The following is a 15177-nucleotide window of genomic DNA, read 5'->3' as shown; positions in this document are numbered from 1 at the left end:
GCTGTCCCTCTCTTTTTGGTTGCGATCCATCAAAGCGACTAGAAAAAAAAGACTATGGATATACAGTATCGAGCTTCGATCTCAGTCAATTATGGGGAGAACTACCACTCCATAAGACCAAACATTTCCAGGAAGCCCACGAGTCCTCCAAGTCCTTCCAATCGAGCACTTTCTGGATCATCGAAATTGTGCTCTCCAAATTCCAGCGCCTCGTCGAGGAAATCGTCATCCCAAGCGAAGCCTGCAGATTATTTCTGCCCTCGAATGGAGTTTTGAATGGGGTACGCGGAGAGCCCATCTGTCCACCGCTGGGAGACTAGGTAAGGACGTTAGCGATTCCGACGACATGGAAGTGTCCACTCCAACGTTGACTCCACTCGGAGACACAGGGACTCGATGATGTCTGCTGGGGGCTCTCGGTCGCGACCCAGGTTGTGCTTGAGCCAAGAAAGCCTTTTGCCACTTCGGCATCGAAAAGTTCTGGAGGGAGGCGTTCTTTTTCGACATCTGACTTTCGCCTGGTGAAAGATGTAATGAACACCGAGAACGTGTGCAGGGGAAAAAGTTGTACATACGCATCCTCGAAGCGGAAATGGCATCTTTAATGCCCTCAGTATCCAAGACTAGCGTTCCGTATGGCAACTTGCTAGAACCAGATATGCTCTTGAGCACCGAAACCTTCTCTGACTCCTCTCTGCTCCAGATTCGCCAGACTAGCGCAACGTCGAAGTTGAGAGTCACCTCCGAGGCACTATTTACGACACTTACTTCCGACATGCGTCTGGAAAGGCATCATGGGCAAGTATGAGGACGAGCTCGACTTGTGGCTTTCATGTCCCGCCGAACCCTCCGTTCAACCCCTGCAAACTCACCGGGAGCAATAGCTATCTTGGACTTTTGGGTGTCGCATGGGGTCTTGGATTGTGGGGTCGCGTTTCACAGATGGAGGCTTGAACACCGGTGATGATACCTTGTGCATATCGTTGGGCGACTCCCATTCGCGCTCTGAACTGCCAGATTGTGTTCCCGAAGACCTTTAGATGAACCATCATACAACCGTGTTTCCTTCTCTGGAACTGACGACCATGCCTGCAACTCATCCAATACAACTCTCGAGGTCCACTGGACTTGTGTCACTTTGTAACTTTGTCATTGGGCTATTTTTACTTCACACAAATTGTATAATATTAATATGGTCAGGCTTGCTTCACTGAGCCAATTGAAATAAATATTGTGTCGTGCTTTCTGATTAATTATTGCTGCTTGCTTTTGCGCAATGCGTGCATACTAATCTCCACTTGAGGCTTTCACATTGACACGATTTGCTGTGTCAAATACTTGAAAATTTGATGTAACTGAAAGCCACAAATTACATACATATACTCGTCTACATTGAGCACACTTGTATGGGCCACATCAGGGAGGTTACATAAAACGCAGACCAATCGCAGGTGAAATAAGGAGCAAAGCGGAAAGTGTAAACTACTGGTGATATCTAGCGTGATTGAGGCTTGCCGCATACTTCCACATAATTTCTATCAATATTGTCCCCATGTTCACGACGTATGTGACCATCCAAAGCACAGTGACGGCGCGGCAGATTATGCTTTGAGAGGAAAAGCCTGTTATCAACATCGCTGGGGTGAAAATGCATAAGGGACCGGAGAGCCTCAAATGATGGAATAAGTCACCAAATATGAAACAATGTAGGGACCAGGCGACGAAGAACATGGGGGTGACTATTGACAACAGGTAGGATAACACGAAGTAGCCACCTGGCTTGAGTTGCTGATCGTATTTAGGTCAGTTGGTGCAATCGGTGTGGTGACGATGATCCTTACTTCTTGAGTCCAATGCCGATCGGTGTGTATCCAACGTATCATGCCGGAGCCGGATGTCAACAGTGCGATCATAGCGAGCATGAGCGATATTAAGAGCAGACAATGCGGAGCGGGTGACGTATAGTCAAAGTATGACACAGGGGAGCCCGTAGTGACGAAGACACCACTTAAAGCGAGGGCGACGCTTGCCTTTGTGGGAGAATGTCAGCGTTGGCTAGAGCTCGTGGCGCACGCGGAGTTGGATAGCTTACTGTGGTGATGGTGCTGGCCAGGATAGAGCACAATTTGTTCCTAACGATTTCGAACGCTTCCTCGGATTGCAGCGACTTCCAAAGATCATTAAGATCTGGGCGTCCAGTGACAAAAAACAGAGTACCCTCATTAAAAGAGACCTGCGACGAAGGGCTTCGGGAAGGGGTTGTTCTTCAGTAAGTGCTCTTGGCCAGTCACATGTAACTTGAAGGGCAAGCGTAATTCAGTGATACAGCAAGGTTTTCAAAGTTTTCAAAGCGCACCTCAGTGAAATAGAGTGAGGCCATGGAGCCAAATGGAAGAGTAAAGATGGACTAAGGCTCATACTGAGAACAGGGAGTTGCGACCTTTTATAAAGGAAGAATGAAGCTGTGATTGTAATACCCGCTTCGGCAGCAATGGGGCTTCAAATGACGCCTCCGAGGGTCCACTAGTTCGGTTCAGGGCATGAGTTTAGGGCCCGTGGTTAATTTTAGTACCAAGAAAGTCGACTTGAAGGTCCTGTGCTAGTGGTGAGAAAATAGACTCGACGTTAGATGTCTTCGAATGCACCCAGTGAAAACCGGACCTCACCGTATCGACGGAAAACGGCCGTAATATTGATGAACCCCAGGCAAAACTGGACATGGCCAGAACGGTTGAGATTGCGTGAAATATCGTTTAGACATATAATTTATGCTAAAATATTGTGTAATCTGCAACGGCACCACATTGCTATCGTTTCGTTGTCACTGTACTATCCCTTCCACTGCAATCGGCACCCCACAGAAGTCGGCAGTCACGCAAATGTCACCGTGAGTCACGACATGTCACGTAGGCCGATTTCAAAGTCAGTTCGGCAGTCAAGCAAGAGCGCAAGGTCAATTAGTATTCGGCGTGAATGTTTGAACGAGCAAGTACAGTATTGACTAGTAGATATACCTAAGTACGAGGGTGACTGTTATTAGTGCCATAGTTGTAAAATTGAGGTGGATGTATAGGGAGACTGTGTACATTGTATGGATGGCCAGGCTGAGCCTGAGGTTGTCTATGTAAGTTCGATGATGATGCAATGGGACCGCTGGATGGATTATTATTCTGCATTGTAGGTAATATGGCGCCTGAAGAGCTGGATTAGGGTAGAATTGATGAAAATATGGCTGGTTAGTAAGGTGCGAAGGATAATTTGAGTTGAAAGCATGCGTGGGAGAAGTGAAAAAATGATTGCCGCTGAAAGCCACAGTGTTTGACGAGGTGGCGCCGTTGTCCTGCGAGGTGCCGCTAGTACTGGCCTGTCCCGTTGATGATGCGGTGGCCGAATTCTTCGAACGTGTTTTTCCTGTCTGGAAGAGCGCAGAAAAACGTGGATTATCAGCAAAGTGCTGATTTTCGGCATCAGCAAGAAACTCTTTGATTCTCACTTGGAGTTCGTCGACTGTCCCATCTCTCGAAATCTTAAGAGCACCAGCAAGCGTGATGAAGTCGTCCTTGTGCCAGAGTGTTGAGAGTGCATCAAATGTCTTTGACCCAATATCATGTTCAATCTGAGCATGACGCACTTCATCTTCAGACTTCTTTTTGGCCTGTTTCTCCGCATCGAGCTTGTCTTTTTCACGCCGCTCTTCCTCCGCTTTATTGAAGTCCTCCTTGAGCTCTGGGTGTGTCATGAAACGGGCCTGTAATTTGACAGATTTCCTTGGCTGTTTCTTTTTCTTTACATTCTCCAACTCCAGTCGAGATTGAGCCAATGCCTGCTGTGCCATTGTACAGTGTGCATTTGTAGCGTCAAGCTGGGCAGTCAGGATCTGAGTCGTCTGAACTAATGCCCCATTCTGCTCATACATGCGCTGGAGCTCATGCCAAAGTTCCTCCTTCATCAATGTCATTGCCTGAACATATGAGGGGATAACTGGATGTTGGATGGGCCTGATAGTTGCAATGTTGAGCGGTGATGTGAGTGTCATTAGAGGGGGCTGTGTGTCTTGCTGGGGCATCTCTCCTTCGTCTTTGTCTTCATCTGACTCCGAGTTGTCACTTTGAGGTCCTTCCGAGTCGCCTGAGTCAGAGCTCCGAGAGTCTGAGTCTGAGTCATGTTCATCAACAGCCATGGGAAAAAAATTGCTGTCATCCTCCGAATCCTCTTCTTCGTGGTTGCCATCCAGTCTCATCAACTGGTCAAATTCTTCAACGTCAGAAGGAATTGCCATTGGAGATGAAGGGACTTCAGAAGGATATGATGGGGGAAGATGTGCAGTAGTTGAATAAACCAGGCTTGGTGCAAAGTCCTTGTCTGTGAAGACCAATGGATCAAGAGGATAGATACCAGTTTTTTTAAATGCTTTCTGGATGAGTTCTGGTGTAATGACATGGTGAATGGCCATATATTCATGAATAAAATTATAGTGATCAATTTCAACCCCATCAGCAAGGTGTTTGTCACAATGTTTGGTCCAAGCACGCTGAACAGAGGAAAAAATGCCCACATCCAGTGGTTGAATTTTGTGCGTGGTTTTCGATGGAAAGGCATGAATTATGACACCATTATCATAAGCTGCCCTTTTGATAGCTCTTTGTTCGTGTGAACTATGACCATCAACCGTCAGAACAATTGGTTTCTCAGGATCAACACAGTATTTCTCTGCTGTAGGAACAAAGTGGTTCCTGAACCAATAATCTGCAATCTCATGATCTGTCCATCCTGTTGGAGAGAAAGAAACGCTGTCCAAGGATATCACAGTGTTAGTAGAGCACAATGATATGCTTATGTAGCTTACTTACCCACCTACTTTATCTTTTAGATCTCGAATATCTGGGGCTGGTCCTTCTGAAAGGACAAACCATGGTGGCATCTTAGCACCCGCAGCTGAGATGCACTTGATAATGGTTACGAGCTCTAGATTATTGCTATGGACCTGATAATGATCTGAATCTTCTGCAGAGAAAATGAATTTCATGCCAGCATTTTTCCTTCCCCCTGCCCATTTGATTGCCTTTCTTGTCCATATTCCAATGATGCTCTGGTGGAATTTTATTATGGTCATCATCAAGCTTCTTTCACATCTCAAAAAACTCCCCAATGGTATCCTTGTTAAAATTTTGAGCACATTTTGGATCCAGTCCACTTGCTTGAGATATATGAAGGGATGGATGTCGATGAATGAAGCCATAATGCCACTTTCATGATGGGAGTTGGCCAGTTATTTCCTTAACAGACACATGCAACTTTGCAGGGTGAATAGGAGTTGCAGATGTGGATGCCAGGTTACACCAGTCAGCAACAGTTTCCTCTTGTGCAGCAGATAATAATTGCTGGCTCTCGTGGGCATGCTGATGAAACTTATGCACTCCCAAGCATTGGTCACTCAGTGTCTGACATGATACCTAGACCAGTTGAGTGAATAATCACATGATGAAACATGACTCACATTCTGTTCCTTAGCTGCAGCTGCAATGGATTTATATAACCCATTTGCAATTCCCTGAATTGCAGCCTGAATATGTGACTCATAAGTTGGGTCTGACGAAGCTCGCAGCTTTCCTTGTCTGCCGCTGCTAGACTTGTGAATGCGGACCAGCCCCATAGCCAGCAGCACTGCACCAGTCAGCACTTCCAAAGTGGGTGTGTGCAATTTGAGACTCCATCACAGCACATATTGGCAGGTGACATTTCTGCGTGACTTTGGCACTTTTGACTATCTCGCTCAATTCTGCTTTAATCATGGTTGTTCAACCTTGGAATGAGTTGTATTAGACAGAGAATGATACCTATGTTAAGAATTTTGTGTTTAAGTAGCTAGAAATATGAGTTTTGTGAAAGTGCTGACTTCTGTGGGGTGCCGATTGCAGTGGAAGGGATAGTACCATCATTTTACCATCGTCTCACACGCATTTCGTGTCAATCACATTGATCGCACACGTACACAATTGATGCAACACATTTTCATTCATGTGCAGCCTTGAAACCTATCCCATCATATTGCTAGTTCTACCCTCCTTGTGTAGTAACTCTCTTTGGTGTAACCAGGGGGCAAAACACATAAATAGGTGGAACTGGCAGAAGGAAGGTTCGAAGATCCAGTAAGTACAATTCAATCATATCTTGTTCAAAGTTCTCATTTTGTTCTGATGATCTAGTGTGTTTCTTGATAGTGTTTTTGTCGATGTGCACACCACTTGCGTTCACGTGCAATATTGCTGGACTCCCTTTGGTGTTTTTGTATGTCTGATTCCATGTCTTACATAGATCTATTAACTGATAATTGGCAATATCAGCCTACCTATGCCCATAGACCTGCCAGTGGGTTACATGTGTGTCTGCAAGAGGCACAATGGCAGTTGTCCCCATGCTGTCTCTCGCTCTACGTGGTACAAACACTTGCAAGCAGCTGAAACCGAGGAAGAAAGAGACACCATTCATGCCAGGAATCTCTCTCTCAATTTACATGCACAGATTCGAGCTCACGCTGATGCCCTTGGTGAATTGTCTTCAAGTGCTGGTCCTTCTCGAAATGTTGCGACTGATGCAGGAAGCTGTCTGCCAGAAAGACCTGATGAGGCAGCACAAGGGAGTCATGTACGAGAGCACCACCTGCCTACCCCATCATCTCCACATGGCAAATAGCGCGGCCTTGTTGATGAAGACCCCATCATTCCCATGGGTGACAAAGATCAGGATTTCAACATGCAGGATAATGGGAATCTAGATGGACCAGGTGATGGGGATATTGGTGGATGGAGGGATGGGAATTTGGATGGGTGGGGTGATGATGGTCGCAGAGATGAGGAGGTCCATGCCCCACAACACAATAATCAGAGAGAACAACCAGCTATTGATATCAAGGAACTCGCACAATGAGCTGTCCTCCCTAAAATCAAAACAACCATGGAGTTTATTTTAGCACTGCAGTCTGCATTGTTAGGCGACCCTGTTGCAAAACTTGACGAAGAGGCCAGAAGTAACTTGCGGAACCCTCCTCATGAACCTCTGGATATCACCAATCCCATCATTTGCCACTTGATCTCAACCTACTATGCTCTTGAGCACTCATCACAGAGCACTTACAAATGCATTCATTCTTCTACAGCATGCACGTTCCCTGGTACAGATGAGATGCCCAGTTTCTATAGGATTGAACGCATGATTGCCGAGTACACTGGAGTTGAGTCTATAACTCATGACATGTGTCTGACACATGTATTGCTTATCACCGGTCCATTTGCTGACCTCGACCACTGCCCTGTCTGCAACAAACATTGGTATGATCAAATTAAACTGCAGGCTAGCAGGGGCCATAACAAAGTTGCCTGGAAATTCCATACCATTCCTGCTGGACCACAGCTCCAGGCACTTTATCATGATCACAATAGTGCAAAATGTATGTGATATTGCACTGACTGCACAGCAAAACTATTTGACAAACTTCATGAGTCAGGGGGGTCGATTGACGTGTATGATGACTTTGTGATGGGGAGCGATTATCTCAATGCAGTTCTTGAAGGCAAGATCAGCAAGAATGATATCATATTGATGATATTGATGGATGGCACTCAGCTCTACCAGAGCAAGCTATTGAATTGCTGGCTATATATTTGGGTTGTTATGGATCACGCTCCTGATGTTCGATACAAAAAAAAACATGTCCTTCCTGGTGGATTTATCCCTGGCCCCCACAAACCAAAAAACATTGATTCATTCCTCTTTCCTGGTCTCCATCACCTTGCCGCACTTCAGAATGAAGGCCTCTCAGTCTACAATGCCTGGTGCAATACTGTGTTCTTATCACATCCATATCTTTTTCTTGCAACTGCTGACAGTCTGGGTCTCATGTATTTCGATGGAATGGTTGGTCACTGTGGCAAGAATGGATGCCATCTATATTGTGGTGTGATTGGGCACCAAAAGGAGTGAGGAACATATTACTATCCTGTCCTCCTTCGTCCAAACAACTTCCATGTCACCAGATGCGACCATCCTGATGTTGATGTGTTCAACCTTCCTCTTGCTGCATCGCAGAACTATGCTACAAACCTCCTTCATCTTGTATCATCTCCAAATCAATGTCAGTATGACAAGTGCAAGACGGAAACCAGCATCACAAAACCCAGCATTCTCCTCAGTCTCAATCCCTCTCATATGCTACAAGTACCCGCTTGTTTCTCCACAGATATTATGCACCTCACTGGGCTTTTGAGTGACTTATTACTTTCACTCTGGTGAGGAACGATCAATTGCACAGCTTCAGATGATGTCAAGTTGTGGGAATGGAGAGTTATGCATGGTGATGTGTGGGAGGCTCATGGCAAAGCTGTGGCAGCTGCCAGACAATATCTTCCTGGTTCCTTCGATTGAAAACCACGCAACATAGCAGAAAAAATCGATACCAGTTATAAAACATGGGAGTTTCAATTGTATCTGTTTGGCCTTGCTCCTGCACTTACATATGGCCTTCTGCCAGAGCCATACTGGCTTAACTATTGCCAGCTCATTGCAGGCTTTTGGATCATATACCAGCATTGTATCACTCGCTCTGATTTGCAAAGGGCCCAGGTCATACTTGGTGAATGGGAGCTAGAATTCGAAGAGCTATACTATCAGCGCCGCCAGGATCAGATACATTTCATCTGCCCTTGTGCCCATCAAGTCAACCATCTCGTGTCCAAAGCCATTCAGAAAGGACCCCCAGTCTGCTATGCCCAGTGGATGATGGAGAGGACCATCAGAAACCTGGGCCAGGAGATCAGACAGCCTTCCAAACCTTACGCAAACCTTTCCAGAGAGGGAGTCTGTCGCTCGCAAGTCAATGCCCTCAAGGCAATGCTTCCAGAGCTTGATGAACCACTCAAGGGACTTCCCAGTGGTGCAATTGACCTTGGCGAAGGCTATGCTTTGCTCCAGAAACAAGATTGTTGGTCAGCCTACCCACAAGGTGCCGAAAAACACGCTATCACACTCTTCCTGAATGAGCCTGCTCCTGAAATTTTCAAGTGGGCTCATCTTAAGTTGCCTAATGGACAAATTGCATGTTCACTCTGGTGGGAGTCATTGAAATCAATGGATGCCACTAAGCCTCTACAAGTTTCTCATAATGTCAAGGTAGTTTTCTCACTACCAATGTTAAATACTCTCAAGGCTCTAACACCACATGTTTAGTTTTCTCTTGATGGTGTGATACAATTTGGAGAAGTCCACTATTTCACGCAGCTTGCTATGGAGACCATTGGCAGTGATGATGGCAAAATGGAATGGTCATTCATCAATGTCGCAGTCATCTCACTGTTTTCCCTCCCAGATAAGGAACTTCTTGAACTCTCATCTCATGTTGTTGCATCCTGCACTAATCATGGAGATGATGATATACTGTTAAGGTTGTACTCAAGGGATAACTGGATCCAAAGGGCTTCAGCCTCAGCTCATGTGCTGTGCCCCTTACCTGAGTATTGCCCCTTATTTCAGGTAGGGCTGGCCACTGTAACCATATATGGTTATGGCCATACAATTTACAGTGGGCTTACAGGTACTACCTGTACCATACTGTATGTTGTACAAAACATTCAAAACATTTGATGGTACGGTATGGGTCATCATATGGTCATATGACCGGCTATATGGTTGTACAGGAGATGAAAAAACATCGAATTACAGTAGTACTAACCATGTAGCAAAAGGTATATACAAATATGAATCAATCAATCACTGTGATGGCATTATGAGTGAGGCGCAGACACTGCTTAAGCAACATCAATGTCCTGATAGTGTTGGGTTGGAGACTAGCATGCTGAAGAGAGATAGTATCATGGCCAGTGGAAAAGATGTGTTCGACAGCAACAGCAGAGCCTGCACAACATGCGGGGAATTAGTGTACCTATGTACAATAGTTGAGCAGATTGAACTCACCAGGAATAGCAAGAATATCCTGAGCCAGACGTGAGAGGTTCGGAAATTGTGAGTGGCGGCCTGCCCACCATTGAATGGGGTCACAGGCATCAAAGTCCTTCATGGGCAGCCTAAAGTACTCCTCAAGCTTGTCTCTTGAGGTCATTGGGCACTTCTTGTACCAAGCTGTAAAGTTCACTTTCTGTGGTGATCCAGATGGGGTTTCTGCTGCCACAGGTTGAGGAATGATGGTGGGGGAACTCAAAGCTTGCAATGAAAGGTAATTGTTTTGATAATACCGGTGCAACTGGTCCTTTGCATTGTCCAAGTGGTCACATAGTGTTTGGTCATCACATCCAAGGCCTCCTTGACTGGGAGGCAAGAAAAAGAATTGTTGCCATTGACAGTGACTTTTTTTTTTGGGTACATGATGAGAATGGTGTTGGCAGCATGAGGGCCGATCATCATCAGTGTGGTTGCCTTCAGCTTGGATGAGAGCGTTCATGCACTCAACATTTTTGGGATGTCTCCCATGGCCAAGAACCTCCTGAAAGGCTTGATCCTTGGCAGGTACACATGTGGTGGGAGCATCAGATGACATTGAGCAATTGTATGAGATTTGGAAGGGGGGACAGCAAGCAATGAGAGTAAAGCAACAGCGCTGGTGGATATCTTGACTGGTGTCATGGTTCCTCCAGAATCAGAGCAATGGAATTGAAGAACATAGCTGGACATGACATAGTACATGTTAGAATCTGATTGATTATATATTGTAGTAGAAGATGCACCAGTACTTTGAGGATTTCCATGGCATGAGGATCAGGTCCAGAACAACTTGTTGCAAAATAAGACATATGGCTACTGCATGTATCAAGCTAAGTCTATTTGTTTATACACAATAAACAAACCATACTCACACTGTATTACGGCCGTAGTAATACAGCAACATACAGGCCCCTTACACCCATAACCCATAACCATCAACTGAAGGTCTAAACAGCCAACAGTATAGGTATGGTGACCATATTATGGCCCCATAAAGTCCCATCATATGGCATACGATGAACAGCCCTAATTTCAGGAAGGCAAGACTAATGTGTCCAGAAGGTTGGACAAGTATTGTAGCAGATCCGGATGACTTCCGGATGCAGGATAGGTATCATAGGGCTAATCCGGACTAGTCCAGACTAGAAACTAATGGTAATGGACTGTCAGAGACAGAGGCGGATACAGATAGACTATAGGAATCAATCCTAAGTCTCAGAGGGTGATGAGAGTAGAGATACTCAAGTCCAGAGGACAGGAATGAGTAGAACTAAGATGATATTCGAACTGAGGTGCTACAGAGAGTTACAGGAGGTTATATACTATAGGTATCTAATGGAATGATCAATCAGCAGAGTCCAAGGCTATGTACAAAGCATATGGGTAGTCTATTGGTAAGTAGAAACAGATCACGAATCATGAAACGGAAATGAAACATAGGTAACAGATCAGGGAGCAGGACGGATATACAGATAACTGAAATACCAGAGTTAGGGGGTTACTGAAAAGAGACAAGCACTGGTTGTAGATTCAGATGAGTTGTGGACCGGACTGGATGAGTGGACAGATTGAATGATGAGATGTTGGAGGGAGATAAGATGTGGATAGGATCTGAGATAAGATGTGGATCTGAGATGAGATAAGGGTCGGATCTGAGATCTGGATATGTGGATATGACACCAGCTGAAAGCACAAATCTACTGTCCCCGATCCTGTGGTGACTCCATCTGACATGCTGACCCCACTGTCCACACCCACACTGCCATCCAATGATATGCCCACACCCCCTGCATCAGCTACTGTCAAGTCAGCAAGTGTTAAAAAATTTCGACCTTGTACATCGAAGAATGGAAGGTATGTCATGTGTTGATCTAGAACACAGTAGCAACCTTTGACATGGAGTCTTGGACTTAGGTCACTCTGCACACATCAGTGGTTGAAGCAGGTTGCTCCAAATGGCTCATCAGCCAATTTCAGGATTTACTGGTCCGGATTGACAAAAGAGAAGCAGCTGGTAGGTACTCCTGTGATACATGTTTCACAACATTGATTTCTGTCTTGCAGGCTTATGAAACAGACATGCTGAAGCTGGTAACAAACTTGACTAAATGCGCCCTCATCCTGATGCAGGTGTTTACAATTTTTTTCTCAGGTCAAGGATGATATATGGAACAGCAATACAGTTGACATCATCAGCAAGATCTCTTCTGGCACCTTATACTAGTCGGCATCCAGGGCGCATGCAGAGGTCGACATCAGGTGGCCTGCTGGTGAGGACCAGGGGGGTGGCAGGCCGCAGTGGGCAGTATCAACCAGCTATTCATTTGCTTTTTCTTGCAATGTATATCAGCATCATTTTCATGCAATTTCCATAGTTTTATTGCCTGGTACAACTACAATTGAGAATCTATGATCATCAATGGAAATATCATATGTGAGAATCAGCACAAAATTGTGAGATCTCCGTCGAACAGCATCACTAGAAAATCTCATATATGTCCCATTCTCTATGGAAATCTATGGAAATCTTGTGTTCCTGGTTCATCCCCAGGGAAAACTGGACATGGCCAAAACTGTTGGAATCATGCAAAATATGACAAGTTTGGGAGCAACATATTTTGCTATAGGAGACTTGCTGTGGAGACAAATAGAATATTTCACATCCATTGTGATCTTCTCAAATATTGTAGGGTATGTTGAGAATATTTATATCATATTTCACCACATTTCTTTCAGTTGCGTGTATGAAATAAAATCAGTTGTATTCATGCCAATTGTGCTATAATCTAATGGTACAAATAACTTGACTGGCAACCAGAAAACATGATATGTGACCAGAAAGCACGATAATGATGCGAAACACAGCAGATCAACATGGCAGCAGCAAATACAACACAGCAATGAGGCTGGCAAGCGAGAGCAAACAACTGCAGGGCAATGAGGCAGGCAAAAGCAGGTGAGCAAGAGCAGATGACTGTGGGGCAATGAGGCAAGCGAGAGCAGACGACTGCAAGGCAATGAGGCAGGCAAGATTAGGAAAGCAATAGGGATACTAGTATAATGAACTGTTGGCGATGTCACTATTCTTCATCCAGCCTGCATCTTGTTCCTAGATATTCTCAGCGACTTGACAATGGAGAGAGTGGCTGAACTTACTAGCTGCTTGGCCTCAGTATCATAAGATTTGATCTGCACCTCATTCAACTTCGAATAGTAGACATTGAATTCATTAGTGGAACCAGCTGCATTGACTTGTTTAAGCCAGCAAAATGCACAGAGGTTCCTATACAATCAGATAAGTAACAATCCTTACAATTAGACAAAAACATGTACTGCGCATTCTTCTTTGGACCTGGGCACATTTTCATGGCCTTCTTTGATGACATGGCAGCAGCAAGGACATCAGACTGAGGAGAGAGTGTAGTTGGTATACAAGGTGACAGAGGTGTGTTTGTGCCAGTCAGGTCCACTGTAATTGAAGGGGATGCCATTGCAGGCTTCAAAACAGAATCAGAGGGACCAAGACTAGTGGTAGTTGATTTCGATAATGGCCGACAAGTCAAACTGGCACTACATTTGCAGTGTTGTGGTTAGTAATAATGTGCAAATGTAGTAGACACTTACAGAGGATTTGTCAAAACAATGCGACTCAGAGTCAGCGGCATTGTTGCTAAAGCCAGAGGTGCTTCATTTTCTTTTTCTGCTTCAAGCAACTTGAACAGGGGAGGAATTGAAGTATTGGAATCTGCTAGTGGGAGGTTTGTCTTGATAGGACTAGGGCTGCCTTCAAGTAGCACTGGCTGAGATGTAGGGATGTCAGAATTGACTGGCAGGAGAGGTCCTGTGGATTCGTCTGCAAAGACATATTATGTGTGAGTGTATGTGTGGAAATCAAAAGAAAAAATACCTTTCACATGCTTCAAAGCACTGGCCCCCTCAGAATCAGGGCTGCATGTTCGCTTTATACTACTGCAGTAGTCAATATTGTCATCTTCTTGTTTGACTTTCTTCAACTGCTTCAAGAGGTTACTGTCGGCATCAAGATGGTTCTTGCGCCATGAAGGGTAGGCAGTGCTGCACAATAAGTCCAACTTCCAGCTGTCAGTCGCTAATCTAAAAAGAGGGTGCTTCTCTTCCATGATGCTGTGGAACAGTGTTCTGGTCAAGTGCATCATTTTGCTCCAGCTGGTTGCAAGAAGTCCTTTGGTGGTGAATTTGAACCAGAGGCCATGAATGGTTTTGCAGATGATGTCAAGTGATTCTTCTGTGATCGCCTCACCATTCTTGTCTTCTAGGAAAGCTGCGGGCCTGTGCTTTCCCTTCTGTTTGAGTCCCTGTGATGTTGTCTGCCACTTGTCCCAGTCTGCATGTGTCCAAAAAATGACACCAGGATAATCATTCTTGTTGACTGGGGATAGTTGGTTTGTCGAAGATGTTGGGGAGATACTGGCACTTGTGAAAGTCATAGGATCTGCATGAACAAGCTGCACGTTACAAGCAAGTTCACAGAATGCTCCCCTGTCAAAACAAACATCAATTAAACAGTGTGGATATAGAAACACAACAGCAACATACTCCAATGTTGAATATGCAGTTTTGGCTGTAACAAGCTTGAGCTGAAGTTTGGTTACCTGATTCTGTAACGTATTAATATACAAGTTGCTGTTTGAATATCCACTCTGGGGTTTTAAATCAGTGTAGCAAAATATTCATATAGATTTGACTTACTTGAAAAAGGGAAGAGTCACCCGGACGCTCTAGGTTGTCACTTGACTGGGGGTATTCAAGACCATGTAATGGCAGTAGTTGACTGGGCCCAGAAGGCAGTGGGGATGGTGTTTGTATTAACGTCGGACTAGAACTATTAGAAAAATGATAATGGGGAAGCTGGGGGGTATAGAACATCATAATGGTTGCAGAGAAGGAGAGGCATATAGGGTTGGGGTGTTTTCAAGTTGACATCAGAACCAATGCGCATATAATGAGGTCAAGCTTAGTCATCAACTCACTGAAATTCTTCCAAGTCTTTCCAGTCCTCATATCCTAAGCTCCAGCTACATAGTACATCTTCCATGGCTTCATCTAACATTATTGACTGCACAGATAACGTCTTTATCCAGGACAATGTCATGGTAATGGACATTGACAACCTTCTCACTGGATGGCCAACCTACAAAGTAAATTTCA

General features: G+C 44.9%; 6 protein-coding genes across 6 annotated transcripts; 4 read left to right on the top strand and 2 right to left on the bottom strand.

The window, feature by feature from the left end:
* Positions 1 to 145: 145 nt before the first annotated feature.
* BJ212DRAFT_1330137 (uncharacterized protein) lies at positions 146 to 681 on the top strand (the record flags this gene model as incomplete). Its single annotated transcript, XM_041334717.1, has 2 exons — positions 146 to 366; positions 390 to 681. Coding segments are annotated over 2 exons (357 nt in total), but the record flags the coding sequence as incomplete, so codon positions are not given.
* Positions 682 to 1481: 800 nt separating this feature from the next.
* Positions 1482 to 1938, bottom strand: BJ212DRAFT_1330135 (uncharacterized protein; the record flags this gene model as incomplete). Its single annotated transcript, XM_041334716.1, has 3 exons — positions 1877 to 1938; positions 1692 to 1775; positions 1482 to 1622 (listed from the first exon to the last, which is right to left on the bottom strand). The coding sequence occupies exons 1-3, from the start codon at positions 1920 to 1922 to the stop codon at positions 1483 to 1485; spliced, it is 270 nt and encodes an 89-aa protein (XP_041197134.1). The 5' UTR covers positions 1923 to 1938.
* Positions 1939 to 6351: 4413 nt separating this feature from the next.
* BJ212DRAFT_1477142 (uncharacterized protein) lies at positions 6352 to 6927 on the top strand (the record flags this gene model as incomplete). Its single annotated transcript, XM_041339498.1, has 2 exons — positions 6352 to 6645; positions 6694 to 6927. 2 exons carry the CDS (start codon positions 6352 to 6354, stop codon positions 6925 to 6927), a joined length of 528 nt encoding a protein of 175 aa, XP_041197133.1.
* A 27-nt stretch (positions 6928 to 6954) lies between these two features.
* BJ212DRAFT_1263995 (uncharacterized protein) lies at positions 6955 to 7455 on the top strand (the record flags this gene model as incomplete). The annotated part of the gene is made up of 1 exon (XM_041330390.1): positions 6955 to 7455. The coding sequence occupies one exon, from the start codon at positions 6955 to 6957 to the stop codon at positions 7453 to 7455; it is 501 nt and encodes a 166-aa protein (XP_041197132.1).
* Positions 7456 to 11722: 4267 nt separating this feature from the next.
* Positions 11723 to 12214, top strand: BJ212DRAFT_1296703 (uncharacterized protein; the record flags this gene model as incomplete). Its single annotated transcript, XM_041332490.1, has 4 exons — positions 11723 to 11844; positions 11905 to 12004; positions 12055 to 12120; positions 12143 to 12214. 4 exons carry the CDS (start codon positions 11723 to 11725, stop codon positions 12212 to 12214), a joined length of 360 nt encoding a protein of 119 aa, XP_041197131.1.
* An 863-nt stretch (positions 12215 to 13077) lies between these two features.
* BJ212DRAFT_1296702 (uncharacterized protein) lies at positions 13078 to 15121 on the bottom strand (the record flags this gene model as incomplete). Its single annotated transcript, XM_041332489.1, has 8 exons — positions 13078 to 13116; positions 13147 to 13273; positions 13324 to 13560; positions 13615 to 13843; positions 13898 to 14508; positions 14566 to 14627; positions 14719 to 14851; positions 15000 to 15121. The coding sequence occupies 8 exons, from the start codon at positions 15119 to 15121 to the stop codon at positions 13078 to 13080; spliced, it is 1560 nt and encodes a 519-aa protein (XP_041197130.1).
* Between the last annotated feature and the right edge of the window lie 56 nt (positions 15122 to 15177).

The sequence above is a fragment of the Suillus subaureus genome (assembly GCF_016647635.1).
Source record: "Suillus subaureus strain MN1 chromosome Unknown BJ212scaffold_5, whole genome shotgun sequence".
Lineage (NCBI taxonomy): Eukaryota > Fungi > Basidiomycota > Agaricomycetes > Boletales > Suillaceae > Suillus > Suillus subaureus.
Note: the sequence above shows the minus strand (reverse complement) of the source record. Positions and strands in the feature narration are given on the sequence as shown.